We start from the raw sequence: 24,895 nt of genomic DNA on the forward strand, positions 1-24,895 counted from the left end.
ACCAGTTGTTGGACGCCTGTCAGGGCATCATACACGCATTATTTCATTAACTCTGTTAAGGAAACCAGGTCTGGTGATCGCAGGTGTCTTAGTGGATCACACAGCCAGGAAGCTGGAGAACTGGGCTTTGGTTTCCGGCCTGTCTTCAATCCCGGTGCTGTTTCTACCACCCCTCACACGAGGAACAGGGTAGGAATGACCATGTTAGCACACTTGCCTGCCTGTGCACCTTTCGACGTCCTTTATCTTATTTTCAGGATAAATTTTTGCGAATTTTAGGAGACATGTCTGTCAAACACACAAGTCTTTTTATTTATTGTGAGAGCAGAAGGCTTCAAAGTCCTTTCCCCAGTGCTAAAACCCTGTGAATCTATGGAAACACATTTCCCAGTCTCTTTCTGTCTCTTCTCTAAGTGGAGTGCCATCCTATTTGACATGTGCTGATAACTAGTGAATTCTTTCCAGTTGGGATTCTATCACTAAGAGCCTGTAGCTTTACTGTGCTTACAGACGGTGCTGGCTGACCTAACCTGAATAGTGAGTCCCAGAGGTACTCAACCTTTTTCTGTTCCTAGAGGCTCACTAGTTCTTTGTGTTTTACTATCTCAGCAGTTTTTTTTTCATGGCACCCTTAGGTCAGGAAAAAAAAAAACCTCAACCATTCCACTTACAGAATAGCTAGGTCCAAACGTGTTCTAACAACTTGGTACACACTTGAAAAACTAATATACTTACATTTAAGGAAAACTAATATTTTATTTTATTCTTAAATAACCACAATTACTTACTGATGGATGTGTGTGCCTGTTGGACACTACAATTTTTTAAATGTTGAAATCAGGCTGGACGCTGCCACCGTTATTTCTTGTTCCACATTGAAAGCTTCTGCTCTTACAGCAAATAAAAAGACTTTTGTGTGTTTGATGGAAATGTCTCCTAAAATTGGCAAGAATTTATCCTGAAAATAAGCTCGAGTAAATCTAAATTTTGTTCCTTTACAATGATATGATATCATTGCAAGGAGTGTAGTATGATCTAATGGGGGAACTTGAGCAATTTTGAGGTGGTGGTTCTTGTGGCATCCAACAAATATTGAGTATCTTCATATTTCACGTTTGAAATATCTTTTGGTGCCTGTTTGAATTCACTGCAGTGCTCCAGAGCACCTTGCTATACAATTAGGGAACTGTGGGCTTATCCTTTAGCTGATCAATAAGACGAAAATCCTGACAGGAAGAGGCCTGGTGTGTGTAGGTATGTGTGTAAATGTGTATGTGTGAGTGTGGGGTGAGTGTGTGTGAGTGTAGGGGTGAACATAGCCAAAAGGCAGATAATTTTTGGTTTTGTTGGTCACCTGCAGGATACTAGTAACACCCACTTCCCAACATTCGTGGGAGCTTAAATGAGTATGGTTGCTCCTCAGCTCCTCTTGCAAAAATGTTTATCCCCCATTCATTATCAAATGAAAAACTTGCTATCACGGGTTTGCATATGTGCACCAACAAAAATGTTGACCTCATACGAGGGTTTCAGAAAAAGGATAGAAAATGCACTGCAGCCTTTGCTGGTCTCCTGGTAGGACAGAGTTGTGTGCTTGTGTTGTTCAAACATGTGATGCATTATGCCACCAACTTCCTCACATGATGAAGTGCAAAGTCTTGAAAGTAAGTGGAAAACCCTTTGGGGAAAGGAAGTTCACCAAAGAGGGCCAGAGAGACCTAATGATTAGCAGAGCACTCAGAAGTGATTAAACACATAAAATGAGGTGCAGGCATAAGGACATGAACTTGGCCATGTACTGATACCTATCTGCTACGTGCACCTACTAATTGATCGCTAATACCAAGTATTAAAGAATTAGATAACCGATGTTTATATATCTTGTATTATACAAAAATCCATGATGGATGGTTATATAGGGGGGTTTAGGATCTTTTAGTGATATTTGGGGAACGTGGATAGGATTTTTGGATGGACTGGGAATGCATTTTTTTTCTTGTTTAAAATATTATAATAGAAGTTAGGCTGCTGCTAAACAAAAGGCACTATCTAAACATGTATTTAGTTATAGATTAGATTCCCTTAACAAAAGATGCTTGTTTTATAAACATTTAAGTGCTACATAAATGTAATTTTACTGGTATTAGTAATATCCAAAACCTATTTGTCTTTCTCGGTGTCTCTAGTAGCTCAAGGCCCCAGTTAAAGTTGAGAAATGTGTGTGTTTTCTCAGCAGCCTACCTCCCCTACAACGCCCACCAAGCCTGTGGTGCCCCTGGAGTGGGCGTCGGGGGTGATGCCGAAGCCGGACCCCACAGTCATCAACAAGCACATACGGAAATTAGTCGAGGTAAGTGTTTGAGGGAGAATAAAGGGAGAGCACTAGAAGGTCCCTTTCTCTTTCCAGAGTGTTCTGCAATTGTCCAGGAATGAGGCGGGTCCATGAAAACAGCCCTCTGGCAGGTAGGAACCATTTAGCAGACACTTAGCTCTACCTGGCATCGGCCTCTGGGGAGAACCTGTCAGAAAGGTCCCCTCCCCTTCTTGTCAGTCTGTTCTCCCTTGCCCAGGTCCTCTCTTTCCCAGGCGTTTGCCACTTCTGCCATCGCCACTCACTTGGGACTGTTTGGGGATTCGAATCACTCACGAAAAACTCACACGGGTCACAATAAAATGCCCAATAAATTGGTTTCCTGAGGGCAGGAAAACAATCCTGTAAATCGGATAGTTTCCCCTGCGGTGTTCTGGGGATTTTGTGACATCGGCACAATGCCATTGAGGTCAGAAAAATCACCTGATGTGAGACAAGCCTCTGTCCGAGTTTTCCACATACAAAGAAGAGAAGAAATGCCAATGTAGGGAACGTGGAAACATCTCAGGCACAGGAAACTGTGATCCCTGATTAAACATCTATTTAATGGATTGGTAGGTACATCCACTGGTGCAGTAGAATTGAGTCTTTGGAATATAATGTGCTTTTTGCTGGGAAAGGTTATTTAAAGAAAAAGCAAGAATATTCTAATATATCTTGGATAATCCGGGGAACTATGAGGCACTGAAAGAAAAGTTTTATGGAGTGTGAGACAGGAAGAAAAGATTAGAAAGGGTGGTGCCAGGAGGAATTTTGGTGAGGGAAAGGGCTGAGAAGGAGATAAGGCCCAGTGGAGGCCGTGTGATGGTAGGAACAGACCCAGCCTGCAGCCAGGGAAGTGGGGAAAGGATACAGGGGCCTCAGGGACTGCAAGGACCCAGTTGCAGTTTAGGAATGTCTGACACCAGGAAATGGAAGGCAGAACAATTCCCTCCCAATCTCATTATGCAGGCTGGCTGCCACATGGGGAGTCTCAGTTTGTCTCTCTCTCATTCTCTTCTCTGTTTTATTATGAATTTGCATTGTAAGTTTTATTCCACAAAAAAATCTGGTACTCTTAGTATATATACATGGGTGTCAAAATAAATAGTAGGCACTGCAAAATAGTTAACTTCTAAGCAATTTCGATTATAGATAAATATTGATATTGGGATTTTCAAAAAAATGTAATGTTTTGTGATTTTTGCAATTATAATTCAGTTATCTGTGGATAAACTTGCAATGGGAGCTAATAACCCATTTTAGTCAATTTTTTAAATTAATTCATTTATTTATACCCTGCATATTTCCCAAAGTACTCCTGAAGCAGCTTGCAGCGTAGGACAATATAGATATTAATAGATAACATAAAAACCACTGGGAAAGAGGAGAAAATTTAATTATAATTGGAATCCAACTCAAATATACATTTGCATACATGTGTTTTCAGAAAGAATATACAATTTTTTTTGGAAAACCTAATTTAGCAAAGGGCACTGAAAAACCTTTTTAATTTTTCTCTGCTTATAAAGGAAGACAGATCATTGTAAACATTAAAGCATTACATAAATTATAGAAAATAAAAAGCTTTACTTTCAGGCCTTGGTAATTCAATTCTCCAGAGATAACTAACCACCGATGATTTGTTGATTATCTTGCATGACTTTATGCTCTCTCTCTCTCTCTTTACATATATACATATATACACACACACACATATACATACTACATACATACATACATGTATGTCTTTGAGCAATCTTGTTCAATTATTTCCTTAGAACAGATTCCCAGCAGTGGAATTGCCCTGTCAGTGAGCAGGCACTTCTTCAAGTGATTGTCCTCCAAGAACATTGTGGCTACTTATTTCACTAACTTGCTACAAGAGCACCTATTGTCTCATACCCTAGAAAATTATCAATGACAGTATTTTAATGTTCTATTTAATCTGAGACTTCAAAAATTTTCATTTATATATATATAATTCTTAGCAGAGTTGAACACCATTCCTTGAATGTATTGGCCATTTGTATTTTTACTTTGGTGATTGCCTGTTCAACTTTTGTGTCTTTGCTCTCACATATGTTGCAAATAAACTGCTCTGTTGGTCATTTATTTTTAAATTTGTTAATTGAGCTTTTTGGGTTCAGATATTTTGCATTTTTTTCTTTATGGCTTCTGACTTTGATGTCATGCTATAAAAGGCCTTTCCCACACAAAGATTATGAAAAATGAAAAAATATTTTTGTCTATTTATCTTTGACACTTTTATAGCTTTTTTACATTAAAATATTTAATATATCTAGAATTTAGTTTGGGGGTGATTTATTTTGTAAGATTATTAGCCATTTAACTAAACAACAATTATTGAATAATCCATAATTTCCCTGTGGATTTGAAAAGATACTTTTTCATATTTTGAATTCCTACATATACATAGATCTATTTCTGGACTCCACTGTCTACAGTAAATTGTGCCCTATCATTTTGATTAATGTAGCTTTGTAAAATATTTGCTTTCTGGAAGGGCCTGGTCCCCCTCATTACTCTTCATTTGAAACAATTTTTAGCCTATTCTTAACACATTCACTTCTATTTGAACTTTAGAATTACTTTATTCATTTACAACAAATTTCTACCAGGATTTTGATTGGAATTGCATTAAATGTATACTTTAATTTTGGAGATACTGTAACATCTTAAAGCTTTATTTTCTATTGTCAGAGTATTGGAATTTGTAAATATACCCCGCTTAACTCCTACCCAACCCTGAGGTCTCAGTTTAAACCTTGCTTTCTCCAGGAAACTGTTCTCAATCTACCTCCTTTCCGCCCCTACCCATTCTGTTTTTATCTTCAGCAAACCAATTACCTAGTTATATTATAAAGTCTTCTTGATTTAGTTATCTCTCACTAGATTCTAAGCTCCTTGACAGGATGGATAATATGTTAGTTATCATTGCTTTCACAATAACAAGTTCAGAACCTGACTCAGGAATAGTCATTCAATAAATGCTTGTCCTTTTTTTTTTTTTTTTTGCAGTCTGTGTTTAGGAACTATGATCATGACCATGATGGGTACATCTCCCAAGAGGACTTTGAAAGTATAGCTGCCAATTTTCCCTTCTTGGATTCCTTCTGTGTGCTGGACAAAGATCAGTAAGTTTTAATTTTATTATATTTTAATTCAACTGTCCTAAAGCAGAAAGTCATTATCAGAGAACATCAGGGAAACCTACAATTTACATCTTGACACCTTCAACCCTTCAAGACAGCGTTGATGAGAGATGTCTAATTTGTCACTGATTTTATTCTTGGTGTTTATGATCAGTTGGATGGAATCACAGGGCAGACCAGCTTTGAACCGGTGTCCATTTGCAAATTAGCCTGGCTCTCCATTTCTTATATAACACTTCTGCTTAGCTCTCAACACCAAAAGTTCTCCACTAAAAAAGAGTAGAGGAGAAATATAGTTAGATATAGCCTGAGAGATTCCTCAGCATTAGTGGACCTGAGGGAAATCTTAAAATTCATTAAGTTTTTTTAAGATTATTTATGGTCTTCATGAAAGCAGATAGTAGCTGCAGATGGCCAAGAAGCATCCATACTTTGTTTTTTCTGATCAAAAGTTGTCTTGATAAATGAAGAAAAAATTCATTTTTTCTTTAGCTTCAAATGATTCCTGGAAAATTAAATGGCTTTAGAGACTAAGACCCAACTCATTTAAAAAAGTGATTTAAAAAAAAATGCTAAGAAAGCCTGGCACTAACAATTTGATTAATTGTTAATAGTGTGAGATTAGTCGAACTATTCATAGTTTGCTTATATGACTTCCTTTGTCAGACAATGTGATACCTTAAGTTGATACCTCAAACTTTACCATGGCTAACTGTACTAAAGTTTTGAGTGGCTAATATTGGAAAGTCTCAAAAAGAAGATGTTTTCTGTAAGGTGTTGTTTTCCAAACTGTTCCACAGAAGTTGCTATTAATTAGTACTTTATTTTTATTTTTTATTTTATTTTATTTTATTTATTTATGTATGTATGTATGTATGTATTTATTGAGACAGAGTCTCACTCTGTTGCCTGGGCCAGAGTGCCATGGCATCAGCCTAGCTCACAGCAACCTCAAACTCCTGGGCTCAAGCGATCCTACTGCCTCAGCCTCCCTAGTAGCTGGGACTACAAGCATGCGCCACCACACATGGCTAATTTTTCTATTTTTAGTAGAGAGGGGTCTCGCTTTTGCTCAGGCTGGTCTCAAACTCCTGACCTCAACCAATCTTCCTGCCTCAGCCTCCCAGAGTGCTAGGATTACAGGCATGAGCCACCACGCCCAGTTTAATTAGTACTTTTGAAAAAGGAATTAACTAGTCAAGTGTGAGAAACACAGGGTTAAATCTCGTTAAATAGGTGTCTCTACTGTGCAACTTCCCAAAACTTTTAATAGGCTAAGGTGTGCTACACTGTGATTCCCTAGGGGGTAGACGGGCTGTGCACTGTTTCACAAATTTATTTTATATATTTACATATATGTATATATTTACCAAAGAACCTTTCCCCTTCCCTGCAGTCCCTACTAGCATCTCAAGGATCTGTTCTTCCACAAAAAGCTCCTTAGGATCTGTTATTTTAGACAACATTAAACTTTTAATCTGCCTCCCATGAAAGAAAGATCCCAGGAGGAAGAAGTCGTTATAGGTTTTAGGCCATACTGGGAGGTTTTGATGGGTCAGTGACCAAATAAAACTCCTCCATTCATTCAGGTAGAAATCCTTTTAGAACTCCACTTAATAACTAGAGACAGGAGGCTGAGGTGGGAGGATCGCTTGAGGTCAGGAGTTTGAGCCAGCCTGAGCAAGAGCAAGACCCTGTCACTACTAAAAATAGAAAGAAATGATCTGGACAGCTAAAAAAATATATATAGAAAAAAATTAGCTGGGCATGGTGGCATATGCCTGTAGTCCCAGCTACTTGGGAGGCTGAGGCAGAAGGATTGCGTAAGCCCAGGAGTTTGAGGTTGCTGTGAGCTAGGCTGACGCCACGGCACTCACTCTAGCCCGGGCAACAGAGCGAGACTCTGTCTCAAAAAAAAAAAAGGCTAGAGACAACCCAGTGTCTTTGGTTACCAGAAGGGAGGGAGAGGGTGGTGAGCACAGTGCGTTCTCTGGGTCAATGCCAGGACCAGCCCAGCACTCACGGAAACTGGCCTCACCATCCTGAGAATGCATGTGCCCATTGATGACATGTGAAAATCCCCACGATAAGCTGGGGATGGATTGCTTTGCAGAGAGGGATGGGATATTTCCAGGTGCCTTTAGTTAGATCCCAGCAGTTCCTGTAATAGAGAAACCCCAAACTTTCAGTAGCTTCACACACTGAAGTTTTGTCCTCATGCAGGGAAGAGTCCAGTGTTCCTGGTGGGTGGTCAGCATTCCTCTTCCTGCTGATTCATGAACTAGGCTCCTTCTGTCTTGTGGCTTTGTCCTGGACTCCCCTGCATACCTCTGGCAGATGAGAGAAGAGAAGGTGGAGAAGCACCACAGTTTCTCAAACTCCTTGGTCTTGAAGTATTATATTTCACATCTGCTCAAGTTGGCATGGTGGCCAGTAGTCACATGACCCACACCTAGATCCAAGAAAGGCTGGGAAACGTAGCTCCTGGCTGGGCAGCTACTTTGTATCAACAGATCTATAGGATTAAAGACAGGGCACATGCTAGGCAACATGCATTGCAACGCGCATTGCTCCTCCTTTCTCTATAAAGCCAGGAAAGGGCCTGAGCCAGGGCTGCTGCCTGGGCATTGTGCTCCAGGGCCCTGTTCTGCCCCCGGGGTTGTGTGACTCGGTGGTGCTGTGCCCATATTTGTATCTGTATCTATATCATCTACATCTCTATAATCTGCTAGGCTACGTAAATAACCTTCTTCATCATGAATATACTGCCACTTATGTGTGTTTGTGATCAAATGCAGTGATTGCGGGATAATTTGCTGTTCTTGAGATCAGCAAGACATGCTGACTCTTTAAATTTTATAAATTTTAAGTATTACTAAAGTTATTTTGCCTAAAAGCTGAGAAAGGGATCTTAAATTCTCAAGCAGGGGGCAGGGGAATTATAGCATCGCAGATAATAGGGAAGCCTGGGGCAGGGAGTGTTGGGAAGAAAGATGCGGAGTTGGGCTTAGGTATGTCAATTTTGAGAGGAGAGTGGACCATTAGGAAGAGACGTCCAGCAAGTTGTTGCAGAAGTGGTGCCAAAGTTCAGGAGAACTGTCAGGGCTGGAGATGTAGACTAAGTCTTCAGCCCAGTGGCATGAACTGGAGTCTTGAGTGTGTGAGCAACTCTGGGGGGGAGGTTTAGAGGGAGGTGAGCCCCGGGCCTGAGGAATGAGTCCTCGGTGAATCCCCTTCCCACGTGTAGCAGCTGAAAGGAACAAGTGGGTCCTGCAGAAAAGCCAGAGAAGGGGGAGCAGGAGAGGAAGGAGAAAAATCAGGGCCGTGTGGAATCACAGGGGTCGCTAGAGGAGAGGGTGTCAAGAAGGAGGAAATGTGCCTTGTGTCACCTGCTGCCAATGAGAAACGGTCATGGAGGATGTCCTTGGTGACAATTTTAATAGAATGCTAGGGTTAAAATCCCTATTATATGGAGCAAAGAGCAACTGGAGGAAAGGGAAAAAGAGCCTAATTAATATTCTTTTTGAAAACTTTGGGAGTAAGAAGAAGGATGAGAGAAAAGACAAGCGTTGGAGAAGGCAGGATTGAGGAAAGGGATTTTTTAGAAGAGAAAGTCCTGCGCACATTTGTAAAGTGAGGGAGACATGAGGGAAGAGACGGAGCAGAAGCTGGAAGGGGCAGAGTCTGCGGGGGCAGGAGAGTGGGGAGAAGGTGGGAGAGAGAGGAGGACCCCGAGAGAGGACAGGGGAGACACACAGGAATTCTGAACTGTCAAGGAAAGGTGTGATCTCTTTACAAATGTGGAGGGAAGCCAATATGGAGCTCACCCATGTCAAGTGGATTTGATCTTTTCTGATAAACAAGAAGTCAGGGTATGTGGTGAGTCAGGGTAGGGAGGTGGGGAGAACCGGAGGTTTGTTCTGTGTGGAGAAGATCTGGAGGAATTGCTCTAGCGAATGGCCTGTGAGCCAGTGAGAAGTGAATGAAAATATCACCATGGGAGCAGACTGGATGGCATCAAGCTGAATGAACCTGAGAATGGCAGGTGCAGTTATTACAGTTTCCTGCCTTTCCCCAGCATCCTAATTCTTGCAACTCTATTGCTGGGCAATGGCTAGAAAGATGTCCTTCTGGAAGCTTCTCTTCGGTAATGAAGATTTCTGTGCTGTGGTGCACAGGCCACATGTATGCACACATGAGTATGGTCAGGCAGGCACATACACGCACACCTTCTTCTGCTTACTGAAAAAGATTTTGAACACCTGGAGCTGTCGTTTGAAGCCTTCCCCTCCTTTCGGATGTAACAGAGAAGTGAACATTCCTCATCTGCTTTTGGTCACAAAGGTTTGGGAGGTATGTGATTAGAGTACGGTGGCTACTTAGCAACGTGATACTCAAAGATCCCTTCGTTCTTTGATTCTTTTAACAGGGATGGCCTGATTAGTAAAGATGAAATGATGGCTTACTTCCTGAGAGCTAAATCCCAGCTACACTGTAAAATGGGACCGGGATTTGTCCATAATTTTCAGGAGATGACCTATCTGAAGCCAACCTTCTGCGAACACTGTGCAGGATTTGTAAGTCTGTTTTCCATTATTTTCTCTGGTGTGTAGTTATTTGTGCGGCGTTCAGAGGAGGTGGGAAAATGATACACTAAATAGAGTCCGTTGTCTGCTTTGGATCAGAAGGAAAACATGATGGCTCCCTGAAATTAGAGATTAAATAAAAACAAAAGCAGGATCTATGGGGTTTAGCTACGTTCTGGGAACGCAGGGCCGGCAAAGACAGGAAAGGCTGGTGAAGCCTGTTAACCCAGAGACTGGTTTGTCTGTGAATCCTGCCAGGGAAAGGTGTCAGCCCAGTAAGCGCTGGCATTCGTCAACGATATTTGTAAGTGGTTGCAATTAAGGGGAACATTTATCTTAGCCAGTTCCTTCCAGTGCTCATTTCATATGGTATTAGTCACAAGGAATCCATCATGGCTTTGCTTAATAATTCACAACTCAAAAAGGAAAAGATATTTTTGGAGAGAAGATGGTTGTAATTATAAATTACATTTCCTTAACACTTGCCAGCAACAAAAACTTCCATAGACATTAATGTAATTAATCCTCACAATGAGCCCTTGAGGTGGGCAGTTTACTCTCTCTGTCTTGGCTATGAAGACAGATAGGTTCAGAGAGGGTAACCAAGTCCCCAGGATTGCACAGCTAATCATTACCAGAGCTTGGGCTTGAGCATAGGTGTTCTGACGCTGAGTCCTGTGCTCTACCTACATTGTAGCATGTGATGATTATATGCTTCCTTCCCCGTGTTTGATAATTCTTGGGAAACTGAGGTCACTCTGTGGTCCTAGCCTTAACATAGACTCTTGGGCCATGAACGCCTTCCAGTTTATCCCTAAGTTAAATGAAATGAGAAAATGTGGTATGTCAGGTGACAGAGGTCTGTCCTACAGATGAGTGTGACAATTGCCCCTTTTTATAGATGCCAGAGCTCAGGTATGTCAGCTTTATTCAGCAGTCACATCCCACTGTTGACCCCTGTTGAATTCACATCCTACCACTAAATTACATTTTTCCCATCCCATGCTCAAAGAACTGGCTTTGGGGAGCCCAAGGGCAGGAGTTTATGTTCAAGCACACACCCCTTTGAGAATGGGTAAGTAAGAGGCAGCTGTTACCTCAAAGATGGCCCCAGATGGTCAGAGCAGCTGATGTGGTCAAGGGCAAAGCCAGACCAACCAGCTCTCTTTACCATCCCAGGAGGGAGTTCTTCCTTTGTCAGAATATCCACTGGGGCCGCATCTTCAGACCACTTTACTGAAAAACTAATGCATCTCCTATTTTGTGTTTCTCTAGTTTCTCTGTTCTGATGGGAATTTTTGGAAGTATCTGCACCTGAAAAATGCTGATGTGGGATGGGGCTTGTATAGCATTCGCCTGCAGAGTGGGATCTAGTAGTGAACAAGAAGGTCAGGCTGTTAGGCCATGGCATGGCTTGGCTCAAAGTCAGGCTGATACATCTGTCCTGTGGTGGGGTGTGAGAGTTGGGAGTCCCTTATCAAATCTCAGGGTCCTGGGTGTAGTGGCACATGCCTGGAGTCCCAGCTAGGCAGAGGTGAGATGGGAGGATCACTTGAGATCAGGAGTGCAAGTCCAGCCTGGGCAAGATAGCGAGACTTTGTCCCTAAAAATTAAAAAAAAACAAAAAACCCTCAAAGTATTATCTCTGCCCTCTGGTCCTTCTGTTCTGTCCCTCCCTTTTATGGAGGCACTGGTTCCAAGGAACAGCAAGGCAGTGTTTCTTACGACCTCCCCCTCAACTCATCAGAGCAGAGGTGCTGGTGCTGGTGCTCTGTTATTGATGCAGCTGTGGTGAAGTGGAAGGCTCTGGACTTGGAATCTGGAACCCTGAGTCTGAATCTTTGTTTTGGTCATTGCTAATTCTGTCCTCGACCAAGTTATTAACTGTCTTGGAGTCTGTTTTCCTATCTGCAAATGGGAGTTCCTTTGCCCACCATGTTGCTGTGGTCATAATATCAGAGATCCTGCATGTCACATAGCTCAGAGTATGAGACATTTCTTTTTTTAGTGTTCCTTAATACTTTTGGAGTTTAATTAAAAATAAGTCACTTTTAATTTTTATGGCCCTTTTTATTTTTTAAAAAAATATATTTAATTTCATTGGTACAATTTGATTTGATCTTTACTCACACAACATTTTAAAAAGTCCATTGGTTTTCAAAGGACTGTATAAATATAACTCTATAGATGTGTCATTGAAGGGAATTGTGTGGGAATGTAAGGAACCATTGCCTAGTGCGTGGACCATCTGCTTTTGAAATACATTCCGTTTTAAGGGTAAGGAAGACAACGACGCCTCTTGCTCTGCATTAGATTTACTCTAGAGTTATAATTCTAGAACTGGGAGAGTGTTGGTAACTCCCTTATTTTGTAGATGAAGAAACTGAGTCTGGAGAAGTTAAGTGACTTCCCCAAGGTCACACGGACCACTAGCAACAAGACCATGAGTCAGATCCAGGTCTCCTGACTTTCAGTCCAGTGCTCCTTACACCACAGTTACTCCGAGTATTACAGCAGCCCATGGTCTCAAATCAAAGGACTGTGGGAAATACTTCCTGCACATCACACCATCTACATGAGGTCACCCTCTACCGTCCTTGGCCGCACACTGACCCAGTGCCTCTTCCCGGCTAGTGTTTTCCCCTGGTTATTAAGTAAGCATTAGCAAACCATGGCATGACTTCTTCTCCTGGTAGGACTCTTGCTTGACTATGTCTTGTTCAGCAGTTCCGGTGGCTATGCTAATCATGTAACATATCCAGATATTAGGATGCCTCTTCTTAAATTTTATCCTTTCTTGTCCTGCCTCAGTGGCTTTTGCTCACGCACAAAGTACCCAGGAGCAGTGGCTTCCTGTCTTCCCCTCAAGTGACACATCTTTCCCTAATTACTACCTATAAGACTTTGCCAAGTGATTTTACATCCTTGTAGGTCAGTTTCCTCATCTTTAAAAATGAGAAAAATATTATTACCTATCCCATAAGGCTATTATGAGCATTAAATGGGTTAATACGTGTAAAGAGCTTAAAACTGTGCCTCTCACACAGCAAGAGCTCAAGAAGTGTTAGCTATCATCATTACTATTGTTATCATCATTACCCAGGGGCTCTGGGGAAAGAACTTCCAGGTTGTGAGACCTTGCAAATTATTTAATTTCCTGGATCATTACATTCACCTTTTACAAAAGAGAAGCAAACTAGATTATCTTAAAGCTGAAGATACGGTTATCCTGACAACCATTTCCCTTTTCTGTATCTCGCCCATCCCTCTGCCAGCCATTCCACGCCTTGCTTCCAGTTGGCTGTCAAATAATCCTTCCTGTCTCCAAGGCAAAATGTTCCCCTGTCCCAGGAGGTATTTGCCTCTCAATAATGTATTTTGAAGGACCAGATAACTTTTAAGGCTCAAAGGAATCCACTGGTGGAATGTCCTTGCCCATTCCATAAGGAGCTGTCTTCCTGATGCCCTTGAGTAAGTAGCTGCAAATGGCAGCTTACTGTTTTTATAGGGCCCTGCCGCCCAGGCACGGGGCATTGTTCTCCTGTAATGCTCTGTGAGTGGCACCCTCTTCAGTCCCAGGAGGCCACTGTCCCTGCTTTTTTCAATATCATTTTATTTTATTATTATTATTTTTTTTTGAGGGTCTCACTCTGTCACCCAGGCTGGAGTGCAGTGGTGTCATCATAGCTCCCTGCAACGTCAAACTCCTGAACTTGAGCAATTCTCCTTCCTCAGCCTCCTGAGTAGCTGGGACTACAGGCATGGGCCACCATGCCCGGCTAATTTTTCTATTTTTTGTACAGATTGGGTCTTGCTCATGCTCAGGGTGGTCTTGAACTCCTGGCCTCAAGCAATACTCCTGCCTCAGCCTCCCAGAGTGCTAGGGTTATAGGCTTGAGCCACCATGCCCAAACATCATTTTATTAAGTAGACAACAGCCACCTAACCTAACCACTAAAAAGTTAGCAATAGAGCTTCTCCAACTTGCGTTAAACCCATTTAATTATCCATACTGTACATTTCTGGTGTCCCTATTACCTTGGCCAAGTGCTGTGGGGAGACAAGAAAGGACATGGCAAGGCCCCCTTCTCCATGGAGCTTAGGAGTCTGTCAGGGGGGCAAAGTCACCACCACCAAGACAATGCCCTGGGCAAACACTCCCTCTTTGAACGGCAGGCCCTCCCGTCTCTCCTGAGGCATGTGTCACTTCCTACTTGTTAACCACACGGACGTCACTGATTCCTTGGTTGGCAGAATCTGAGCTTTCTCTGCATCTCCCACAGCCCTGGCGCAGGCCAAACACGGAGCAAATGTGGAGAGTGAATACATGAATAAATAAGTCGTTTCCTCTTCTGTGGTCTTTCAAGGTACAAATACTACTTGACAGAATAACCTGGCAAAATCCAAATGCTGCAGTATGATGTGGCCTTCTTAGATTGCTTTGTTTCCCGCGGTGGGCTCCACCGGCAGCTCTCGTTAAAAAGAGGCAGCGAGGGGCTTCCAGAGACAAAGTGTCGCCTCCCCTGTAAATCTAGCTGAGAGTGCATCATGCCAAAGTCCGACAAATGCACCAACTTTAGTTTTTCCATCCCGGCTCCCAGCTGGCTTTGAGAGAGAAAAGGGAAGCAAAACTCGTGTTATCACCGCAGCTGGAGCGGCTGGGAGAGGGCTCTTCTATCTGGCAGGAAGGGTGTTAAGAGCAGCTACATCCTGTTTGTGCCCGGCCAGTCCTCAGGTATACCAGGACTTCCTTCTCTGTGGCTTTGTTTCCCTTTCAAATTTCTCTTCAGATTCGCTGACATTCCTTTGTCTTTTGTTACAGCTGTGGGGCATAATCAAGCAAGGATACAAATGCAAAGGTAAAGAAATGTTATTTTGTCACCATTTTTAAAAAGTTGACATTTTGGGTAGGAATCAAATTCGTCCGGTGAATGCACAAAAGCTGTTGGCATCATTGAGAACGTGGGTCTTTGGGGAGAAAATTCAAATTGTATCGAGTGTTGCAAACCACCCTTACCAACACATGTAAATCTAGTCCTTGCCCTTCTACAGCATCCAGTGAAGGTAGGAATTCTGGGATAGGCCTAACGAAAATACTATATATAACAACCTTTTCCTGCAAGGAAGAAACCCACACACTCATTTCTATTAATATAATTCATAGACATTTCTTCTCACTCACACATAGCTATCTATTTCTTTCTTTTCTTTTCTTTTTTTTTTCACTAAATCACATAGATGATGAGGAAAAAAAGAGAAGAAACCTTAAAACTTATTTTTGTCCCTTTCAATGAATGTGTCCCTCTATCTCCCTTGTTTAATTGAAATTTATAAACAATTGAATAAATGTATATTTGACAAATGCAATATGAATGTGTGTGAAGCATTTTGCTACTTGTATGTATGTGATTATTGCACTTTATTGGTGTTTAGTTTAAGAGGTTGCTAGATATTTTATGAAAAAGAGCCAATTTATACAGGTTCTTTCAGGAATCTGATAACATTCTTGAAAAATATAATAAAACTACAAAAAGAAATCTCTCAATCACGGGATGCCTTCGGATGAATGCTGCTCCCCTTGTGATGCCTTTTTTTCTCCAGCCAGCTTTCAGTTGTTGGTCCTCATGCTGTGCGAACAAACAGCTTCCCTGCTGGAAGGGAGCCACTGTTCAGTGCTCAGAAGGACTTTCCCTTTGGTGTTTCTTTATCACTTGTCTTGGTCTAACTTGAATTTTTACTTTCAAGAAGCGAAAACACTGCAATATCTTATTGCCCGGCAGTGAGTCATCAGTTTTATTTTGGTTGCTGTCCTCCAGCCCCTAAAACATACAAGGCTTGCATGTGGGTGCTCGTACACACACACATACACACACACATGCACTTCACACACACATACACATGCATAGTTTTATGAAGATGAAAATCAGTTAAACCCTTGGATCATCTTTTGTTTTCTCTTAATGGCACATAGAGTGAAAAAACTAATTAAAATAGACTGAACGTGTCATTAAGCCTATTTGAAACAAGACCATTTGCGGGAGAAATGGGTATTGGAAATAGTGAGAAAGGTCCTCTCTGATGGTAGGAGAGAAATACGCTCTTTAAAATGATCACATCTCCTCAGTGATTCTAAATAAAGTGTAGGACCCTCATCATATGGAACAATTGTGAGCTGTCTCCGCAAGTGGCCACATTTTTCTACCCCAAGTAGTAATTAATATATGAATCCTGCCTTATGTGAAGCATCCTAATGGGCAGTTTCACAGAATCTGCTATATACCATTTCAAACCGTAGACAAATATGGAGCATGTATTGAGCATATGCTCACCTGGTTTTCTATTTCTGTACAAAGAAAGGAAGCAGAAGATGTAATCACTTGCTCTGGAAAAGGTTTTGGGAAATGAAAAAATTTTTAAAAATCCAGACCAGCACCTCACGGTGAATGACCAGAGGCCGCGGTCAGCTCTGGGAGAGACCAGAAGCCGAGGCTTCTTGTCCTCACTCTGGGTCAGGACCCTCTGTGAGGATTCCCTCTCAGCCTGGGAAAGAATCCCAACCCCACATGATTTACATGGTGTTTGCTCCCTGGACATGTCAAGGAATTGTGTAGAGGAACACACTGAGCAAATTTAAGAGAACTCTGGGAACCTCAGAGTGGCCCAATGGCTTTTTTTCCAGCCCCTAGACACACCCCATGGGCCTGAGCTGGACTCTGAAATTCAACACAGAAACTGGGGTTGGGTCGGGGAGGCTGGACAGCTCAAGGGCCACCCCAGCAGCTCAGTCAGCACCAGATACATAATCATCTGTGACACATTTGGAATTTTTCAGACTGTGGAGCCAATTGTCATAAACAGTGCAAAGACCTCCTGGTTCTGGCCTGCAGGAGATTTGCCCGGGCGCCCTCTTTGGGCAGTAGTCACGGGTCACTGCCTGGAAGCCCCTCGCTGCCCCCAGGTAATGCCCTCTGCTTTCTTTGCTGCCACAGTGTCTCTCTGCGCACTTCCTCACACCTGGACCTCGTTTGGGTTCTGGCTCTGAAACTGATCAGACTCATTATAAACACTAAGGCTCTCTTTAGAGTGAGCAGCAGTGACTAAACCACCCTCTCTTCTCAAACCACCCTCTCTTCTCTCTGCTTTGCAATACTAACATGCAACTTCCCTGCAGCTAATTTCTCGTTCTGTCCCTAGTCTGTTCCTTTAGGACCTTGCATGTCGGACTCCTGTCGTTTGCACTAACTTTGATGGTTTGCTATAATATCGAGCAGCCAGATGTCAAATAATCAGCATCCTGTTTTCCCTTCCAGTGCAGGATGAGGTGTTTGAGTTTCCTGGGGTTGCTGCTGGACACCGGGACCTGGACAGCAGAGCCATCACGCTGGTCACAGGCTCTTCTCGCAAGATCTCTGTGCGGCTGCAGCGGGCCACCACCAGCCAGGCCACCCAGACTGAACCTGTCTGGTCAGAGGCTGGCTGGGGAGACTCAGGGCCCCACACCTTCCCCAAAATGAAATCCAAGTTCCATGACAAAGCAGCAAAGGACAAAGGCTTTGCCAAGTGGGAAAACGAGAAGCCCAGGGTGCAGGCTGGGGTGGATGTTGTAGACCGAGGCACTGAGTTCGAACCCGATCAGGATGAAGGAGAGGAGAGCAGACAGGATGGTGAGGTCAGTATGGGGTGAAACCACAGATAAAATCTAAAGAAGGAGGCTGAGGTCCTGAGATGAGCATTATAGTGGATCTAGGAGGCAGCCGAGGAGTTTTGAAAGCAGGATGGTTGGGAATGTGTCACTTTTAGTCTTGCCATTGGCTAGTTACATGACCCTGGGCATACGGTTTCTTCTCTTTGGACCTCAGTTTCATCATGTAGGAAATTGAACTGGACTGAGTTTTAAAACTTAATGAAGATTGTCATGTCTGTGTACTGACATGATGGCCCAGGATGCCACCACTATTGCAAGTATCCAATAGACCAGCACACTATACAGATCAGCTTGGTTTTCCAAGCTAGAACCAGGGCCCAAACTCAGGGGAGGCAGTGGAAGCCAAAGACTTGTAGAGAGGGAAGGAGAATTGGAAAAAAAATACTCTTGCCCCTATTAAAAAAGAGACTTTTGGCAGCATGATGGAAAAAGGGGTGGGGAGAACCAGAGATATGGGAACCTCGAGGTTCTACAAACCAGGCTTTGCCTCCACACAAGAATTACACTCAGATCATCCAAAGCAAACTGGGATACATATGAAATTTGTTAGAGCATACTTAAATATAAATTGGTTCCAGTTGGAGTTAGATACATTTATTAGTCAACCGTCTATAGTGTATTAAGAAAAAGGATTTGGGAAAATGGCTTGTCATATTCCTAACCCTTAAAGCAACGTCAGGGAGAACGGTCATTGAAGCTGTGTTGAGTCATTCTCCTAAACAGGAGTCTGGGTTAGGCAGAGATCCTACGGGATATTTAGTCTTATGGGTGGAATTCCACATTCCACTCTTCAGGATACCTAAACACACGGTCTCCATAGTTTCCCATGATGAGAAAAACTCCAATGACCTTTAGCCAAAATATCTAGTTCCTTCCTCATTGAGGACAATTAATAAGGAGGCCACACATTATCTCCAGTCACATGAAGTTTATTGTCAGTTTCTGCTGAGCCATTCTTTCCTTTGTCATAACACCAACTTTAAAAAACAGCTTAGAAATATAATTCACATACCATGAAAATGACCCATATAAAGTGTACAGTTTAATGGCTTTTCATATAGAGTTATGCAAGCATCACTACAATCTAATTTTAGAACATTTTCATCATCCCCAAAAGAAACCCTGTGAGCAGTCACTCTCCCCCACCCTGCCCCAGCCCCAGGCAATCAACTAATTTATTTGCTGTCTCTTGGATTTGCAACACCAAGTTTATTTTTAACATTTCCCCTACTGATCATCTTGGCAAATGTATCAGTCCTGTACTTCCACTCCTACTGGTCTACCATAGTTAAAGCTAGGAATATAAAGGTGAATAAGAAAAGGCTCATGATTTGGTGCGAGAGGAAGGTTTCTAGTATATACTAGGCAAGGGCTCTAAACATGAGGTCTAAAAAATGGCTTCAGGGAGGTTCATGAAAGAACTTTATATGTGGACATATGCTCATTTCTGGGGAGAAGAGGAGTCCATAGTATCGAACAGGTTCTCATGTGAGTCTGTGATCAAATAAAAAAAAAAAGAATCATTGTGCAAGATTTTCTGGATGATGCCAGAAATTGTGCTTCTTGCCCCATGTGCCAGTTCAGCCTGCAGAGGCTGTTTCCATGAGTGTGGTGGCTGTCCCTGAACTCTCAGAAGAAGAGCTACTCTGGGTAGAATCGTAGGATGCCCACGAGAGTGCTCAGGATGGTGCCGACATTGTGGACATCTCTGAATTCAGAGGAGGGCCTGCTTTTCTTTAACAAATAGTGAAATTGGCTGTGAGCTCACTTCCATTGGCCTGTCACAGTTCAAGTTACTTAAACCGTGCTCCTGAGTTAGGAGAAATTCACAGCTTGTTAAGTGTAGGAATCACTTACGTAGGTAAGATTTCCTGCATTAATCTCTATTGAAGAAAAATAGAAACAAAGATCTGGGTTTTTTAAATTTAATTTTGTTCTATGGAAATTGAACTTTTCTATTCAAATGTTCTCCTACCCTTTCAATGTTCTCATCTCATAAATCATAGGGGTGGTTCACTGACCACTGGTATTTAATTTCATTTGTGCTAATTAATGAAGACAGTATGTTGTTGTATAAAGTGCATATATATGACATGCTTGGATGGTCTCACTACCATCCAAGTCAGTAACAAATGAGAAGACATTTGCCTTGTTTAGGGAAAAAGCACGAAGGAAAAAATGTGACAAAATTACACCCAAGCGTTGAATATGCAGACAAAGGAGTTTTCAGATTTAAGAATTTTTCTGCCAGGAAAGGCCAATGAACTGCATTACAAAAAATGATGTACACATTTATTATTTAGTATCAGATGATGTTTTTGAGTCCTGTAATTAAAAATGATAGAAGACAGAAAAGGTAGTTGTGTTTGTAATCTGTATATTCCCTTCAATGGGGTTTCAAGATTTGCACTCATTTTAAAACATAATGGTGTGAACATTTTCTGTGGCAGCTGATGTCATCTCACCAATGACGACTGAGCACTTGGGTGGCAGAACAGGTTGAGATTACTGTCTTGGCAGTAAGAATATATGTATTTCCTTTATAATTCTGCTTTTGTTTTCCATGTCTTTTTTTTTTTTTTTTTTTTTTGAGGCAGAGTCTCACTTTGTTGCCCAGGCTAGAGTGAGTGCCATGGCGTCAGCCTAGCTCACAGCAACCTCAAACTCCTGGGTTTAAGCGATCCTCCTGCCTCAGCCTCCTGAGTAGCTGGGACTACAGGCATGCGCCACCATGTCCGGCTAATTTTTTCTATATATATTTTTAGTTGTCCATATAATTTCTTTCTATTTTTAGTAGAGACAGGGTCTTGCTATTGCTCAGGCTGGTCTCGAACTCCTGAGCTCAAAGGATCCACCACCTGCGTTGGCCTCCCAGAGTGCTAGGATTACAGGTGTGAGCCACCGTGCCTGGCCTGTTTTCCATTTCTTATGCTAAATTAAATGTAATCAATAAATAGTTACCATAGAAGGGTTGGGAAAGGCCAGACTAAACTTACGCACAGGATACATATATAAGATGTATACATACATCTTGAGGGATTTTTGCTTTGTGGCTCACCCTTTAGGAAACACTGTAGCGTGAGCATCCTTTAGGACTCTGTATGGGAGTCTTTAAGATTTCGTGTGCTGGGTAGACGAGGTGATCTTTTAATTCCTACTAAATCCTAAGACTATAAGGTACTGATCATGTCCGATGTTCTCCTCAAATTCATCTGAAAAACTGCTTTCTAGGAACACTCTTACTTTGTTAGATGAGACCTAGCCACGTAACAGGTTCTGATTTGTATTTCAGGATGGCTGACTTCAGGCTGTGGAAACTGAAGGCAATAATGTTGGCTTTTGGAAGGAGCAGAATGAGAATCATTGAAGAAAGCTCAGACTCTCAGGAAGTTATCTAGAAAGATGTCTGGATGTTTCCTGCCTTGTGACATTGTGGGATCTCCGTGATTGGACTATGGGACAGAGAATTCACCCTGACTATGAACTATTTATTTCTCCTGCCCTGCCCTTAGTTAGGTGCCATAAGGTCTGTATTACGTAGTTAGTAGTTTTCTTAGGTATCTTTCTCTAGAGCCATTTATAATACGGGTGAAATGAAAGCTTTTCCGCAAGCACTTGATACTCATTTTCTAAAACTCAGACTTTGCTTTTTTGGTGAGGATAATATTTCAATATTTTTATAAGCTTTTGTGTGGGTTGTGGGAAGGGGGTGTTTAACAAGGAGTTGATTTAGAGGTCTTTTTGTGTGCCTTTGGATGGGACCAGGACTTAATATTTTGCTGAGGACAAGGAAACCCTTTAGAGCCTGGAATGCAGCAGTTCTCATGATGATCACTTGCAACAAGGAGCCGTTTACATTGTTCGTGTCGTACCGTATTCTTGCTATGATGTGTAACAAGCCACACATGTATATATCACATAAGTCTTACCAATTCTGCATCCCTAGGAAGCTATGACATAGTGGGGAAAGCTCTTCTAATATTTATAGCAGCCATGGGGGAAGATTAACTATTCTTATCCAATCTGACTGGGTTAAGCCATCTTTCTTAAGATTTCTGAAATAGAAATAACAATTAAGAAATCAATTCAAGTTGGGGGGGATAAAATTTAGCAGAACAACCATGGAACAAATGGCTAGGTGAAATGCAAACCAACCATCAATTTTTTTAAACCCAAAATAATTTTAAGAATTTTGTTTGTTTAAAAAAACCCAAAACCTTCCTTTTGGTTGTAAAAACAAAGCCTTGTACTTTTCCTAAGACATTGCCATCTGTAATTAAAGGATATTCATAGAAAATAATTATAAATCACCTTTGATCAACATTTCATTTAAACTTTTAAAATATCAGTATTTTAAATATCTTCTTTTGACTGAAAATAACTAGATATGAGTCTATTTCTTACACGATTAGAGGAGAGAGAACTTGATTCAAGATATTCAGAAACAGAGATGAGATTGAGCCCGTGGGTGAGGGGATTGAGCCTGTGGGTGAGGGGAATGATTTGATACCAAGTGACTAGTCATAAACTATTCCACAGAGGTGTGCTGGTCCGCATTTGAGGATAAAGTGTATATATTCCACATAAAACAAGTGACTTGGGGCCGGGCGCGGTGGCTCACGCCTGTAATCCTAGCTCTGGGAGGCCGAGGCGGGTGGATCGCTCGAGGTCAGGAGTTCGAGACCAGCCTGAGCAAGAGTGAGACCCCGTCTCTACCAAAAATAGAAAGAAATTATCTGGCCAACTAAAAATATATATACAAAAAAATTAGCCGGGCATGGTGGCTCATGCCTGTAGTCCCAGCTACTCGGGAGGCTGAGGCAGTAGGATCGCTTAAGCCCAGGAGTCTGAGGTTGCTGTGAGCTAGGCTGATGCCACGGCACTCACTCTAGCCTGGGCAACAAAGTGAGACTCTGTCTCAAAAAAAAAAAAAAAAAAACAAGTGACTTGGGGAAGTCACTTCTGTAAAGCCTTTCTCCTCTCTTTCCTCCATTGAGGACAGCTGAGGACTGTTCTGAGCAACTGAGGACAAGTTTGCTGAGCACCTGCTCTGGGCAGGTCCCATGCTCGATGCACAAAGACAAGCAAAACTTGGCCTCAGTCCTCAGGAGCTGAGAGCGTGTGGGGATGAAAGCACAGTGGTTCCATTGACTTAAAATACGGTTCCAAATATGCCAGCACTGCCTTACTGTGCTAAACACATTCAGGGATTGGCAATACTGCAAATTAAATGAAATTCTCAGTTGAGCGAGCGCGATTAAGCTAGACAATAAGAGAAGTCACCGTTGGCAAGCACCTCAGAGGGCACAGAGCCATCCCCGAGTGTTGGTTCCATGTATATACAGTATCTATTCTGATTCGTAATTGCAAGGAAATACATGGTAATGATATTAAAAACAGAAGACAGCAATTTAAGTACTGGAAAACTTTCATGTGTTTAAAAAATTTTCAAAGAAAATTCTGGGAGAAACTTGTTAATAAATATTCTTTTACTTCTCAGAGAAATTATTTCACTTGCCACTTTGGGTATTTTTGAGTTTTCACATATAAAAAGAGTTTTATATTGTCAGTTTTCCTGTGACAAAGATTCTAAATGTAACTTGAGTAAAAAACAAACATAAACAAAAAAGAAAACAAATAAATATATGTGTATATGAACTATATATGTGCCTATATGTTATGTGTGGATATACAGTACGTTTTCACTTAACATTGTCCATAGATTCTCGGAACCTGTAACTTTAAGTGAAACAATGTAAAACAAGACCAACATTTTTTCTTGTCAACATTACAATGAAATGACATTGAATGAACTGATGTTATCCCAGGCCCTGCTGTATGTCATTTCAATTAAAGTTGCCATTGCCAAGAACCTCTCGAAGACATTAAGTGAGGACTTACTGTGTGTGTGTGTATATACATATATGTATAAGTATACACACACAACTATTATTAACACTTTGCTTAAGAAGAATTTAACTCCATAACAAAGCTGCTTTATATATTTTGATTATATCATTTACTCACAACCAATGGTGACTCTGATGTTTCCAGTCAATTTCCCATAAACAGTAAAATAAAATAGGCAAACCCAGGATGGAGCAAAAAGAACTATTATGGTTGGTTCCTCCAGACCTTCGTTTTGTAGGTTCAATGATTACTGTTGCCTTGAAAGTGAAAAGCAAAAACAAAACCAAACTCTTAAAAATGAGTATTATTGGTTGGGTGTGGTGGTTCACGCCTGTAAGCCCAGTATTTTGGGAGGCTGAGGCAGGAGGATCTCTTGAGGCCAGGAGTTCAAGACCAGCCTGGGCAACACAGTGAGACTCCCATCAGTGCAAAAAAAAATTTTTTTTTTTTAATTAGCTGGATGTGGTGGCATGTGCCTGTAGTCCCAGCTACTCTGGAGGCGGAGGTGGGAGGATCACTTGAGCCCAGGAGTTGGAGGTTGCAGTGAGCTATGATCTGCACTACAGCCTGAGTGACAGAGTGAGACCCTGTCTCAAAGAAAAAAAAAAAAATTAGGTATTAGGGAAGGATTTATTAGATGCTTCAATTGAGTCTTCATTGAAGGGTGTACAAATTGGACAGATGCCTTTCTTTTTAGATCTACCTAAACCAGAGCAGCTGTAATTGGTGTTTTTGTTTTGTTGTTGTTTTTGTTTTGTTTTGTTTTAAGACAGAGTCTTACTCTGTCACCCGAGCTACAGTGCAGTGGTGTCATGATAGCTCACTGCAACCTCCAGCTCCTGGGCCCAAGCAATCTTCCTGTTTCAGCTTCCTGAGTAGCTGGGACTACAGGCCCTCACCACCACACCCAGATAACTTTTTCTATTTTCAGTACAGATGGGGGTTGGGAGTGGGGAGTGGGGATGTGTGTGTCTTGCTCTTGCTCAGGCTGGTCTTGAACTCCTGAGCTCAAATGCTCCTCCCGCCTCCTTCTCCCAGAGTGCTAGGATTACAGGTGTGAACAACCTCATTCGGCCTCGGCCTCGAAATTGGTGTTTGAACCCTTATGTTGAGTGGATGCCCCCTGAAGCAATAAAGTCCCTGAATTTTTATGGTACCAGAGTCTCTC

The 24,895-nt window shown here is 41.9% G+C and overlaps 1 protein-coding gene across 4 annotated transcripts in view; it reads left to right on the plus strand.

Annotated features, from left to right (window-relative positions):
* The window catches only part of RASGRP3 (RAS guanyl releasing protein 3), a 107,075-nt gene extending 84,958 nt beyond the window's left edge, over positions 1-22,117 (plus strand). For 3 of the 4 annotated variants that reach the window (XM_045549363.1, XM_045549364.1, XM_045549366.1), the window contains 7 exons: positions 2,234-2,350; positions 5,393-5,508; positions 9,956-10,103; positions 14,935-14,971; positions 16,945-17,070; positions 17,423-17,781; positions 21,110-22,117. In XM_045549363.1, the coding sequence (XP_045405319.1) occupies positions 2,234-2,350; positions 5,393-5,508; positions 9,956-10,103; positions 14,935-14,971; positions 16,945-17,070; positions 17,423-17,781; positions 21,110-21,118 (912 nt within the window). In that variant the 3' untranslated portion in view covers positions 21,119-22,117. The remainder of the gene's footprint in view (positions 1-2,233; positions 2,351-5,392; positions 5,509-9,955; positions 10,104-14,934; positions 14,972-16,944; positions 17,071-17,422; positions 17,782-21,109) is intronic. The other variant, XM_045549365.1, reaches the window with a different exon arrangement.
* The last annotated feature ends 2,778 nt before the right edge of the window (positions 22,118-24,895 follow it).

The sequence above is a fragment of the Lemur catta genome, chromosome 4 (assembly GCF_020740605.2).
Source record: "Lemur catta isolate mLemCat1 chromosome 4, mLemCat1.pri, whole genome shotgun sequence".
In the NCBI taxonomy this organism is placed as follows: domain Eukaryota; kingdom Metazoa; phylum Chordata; class Mammalia; order Primates; family Lemuridae; genus Lemur; species Lemur catta.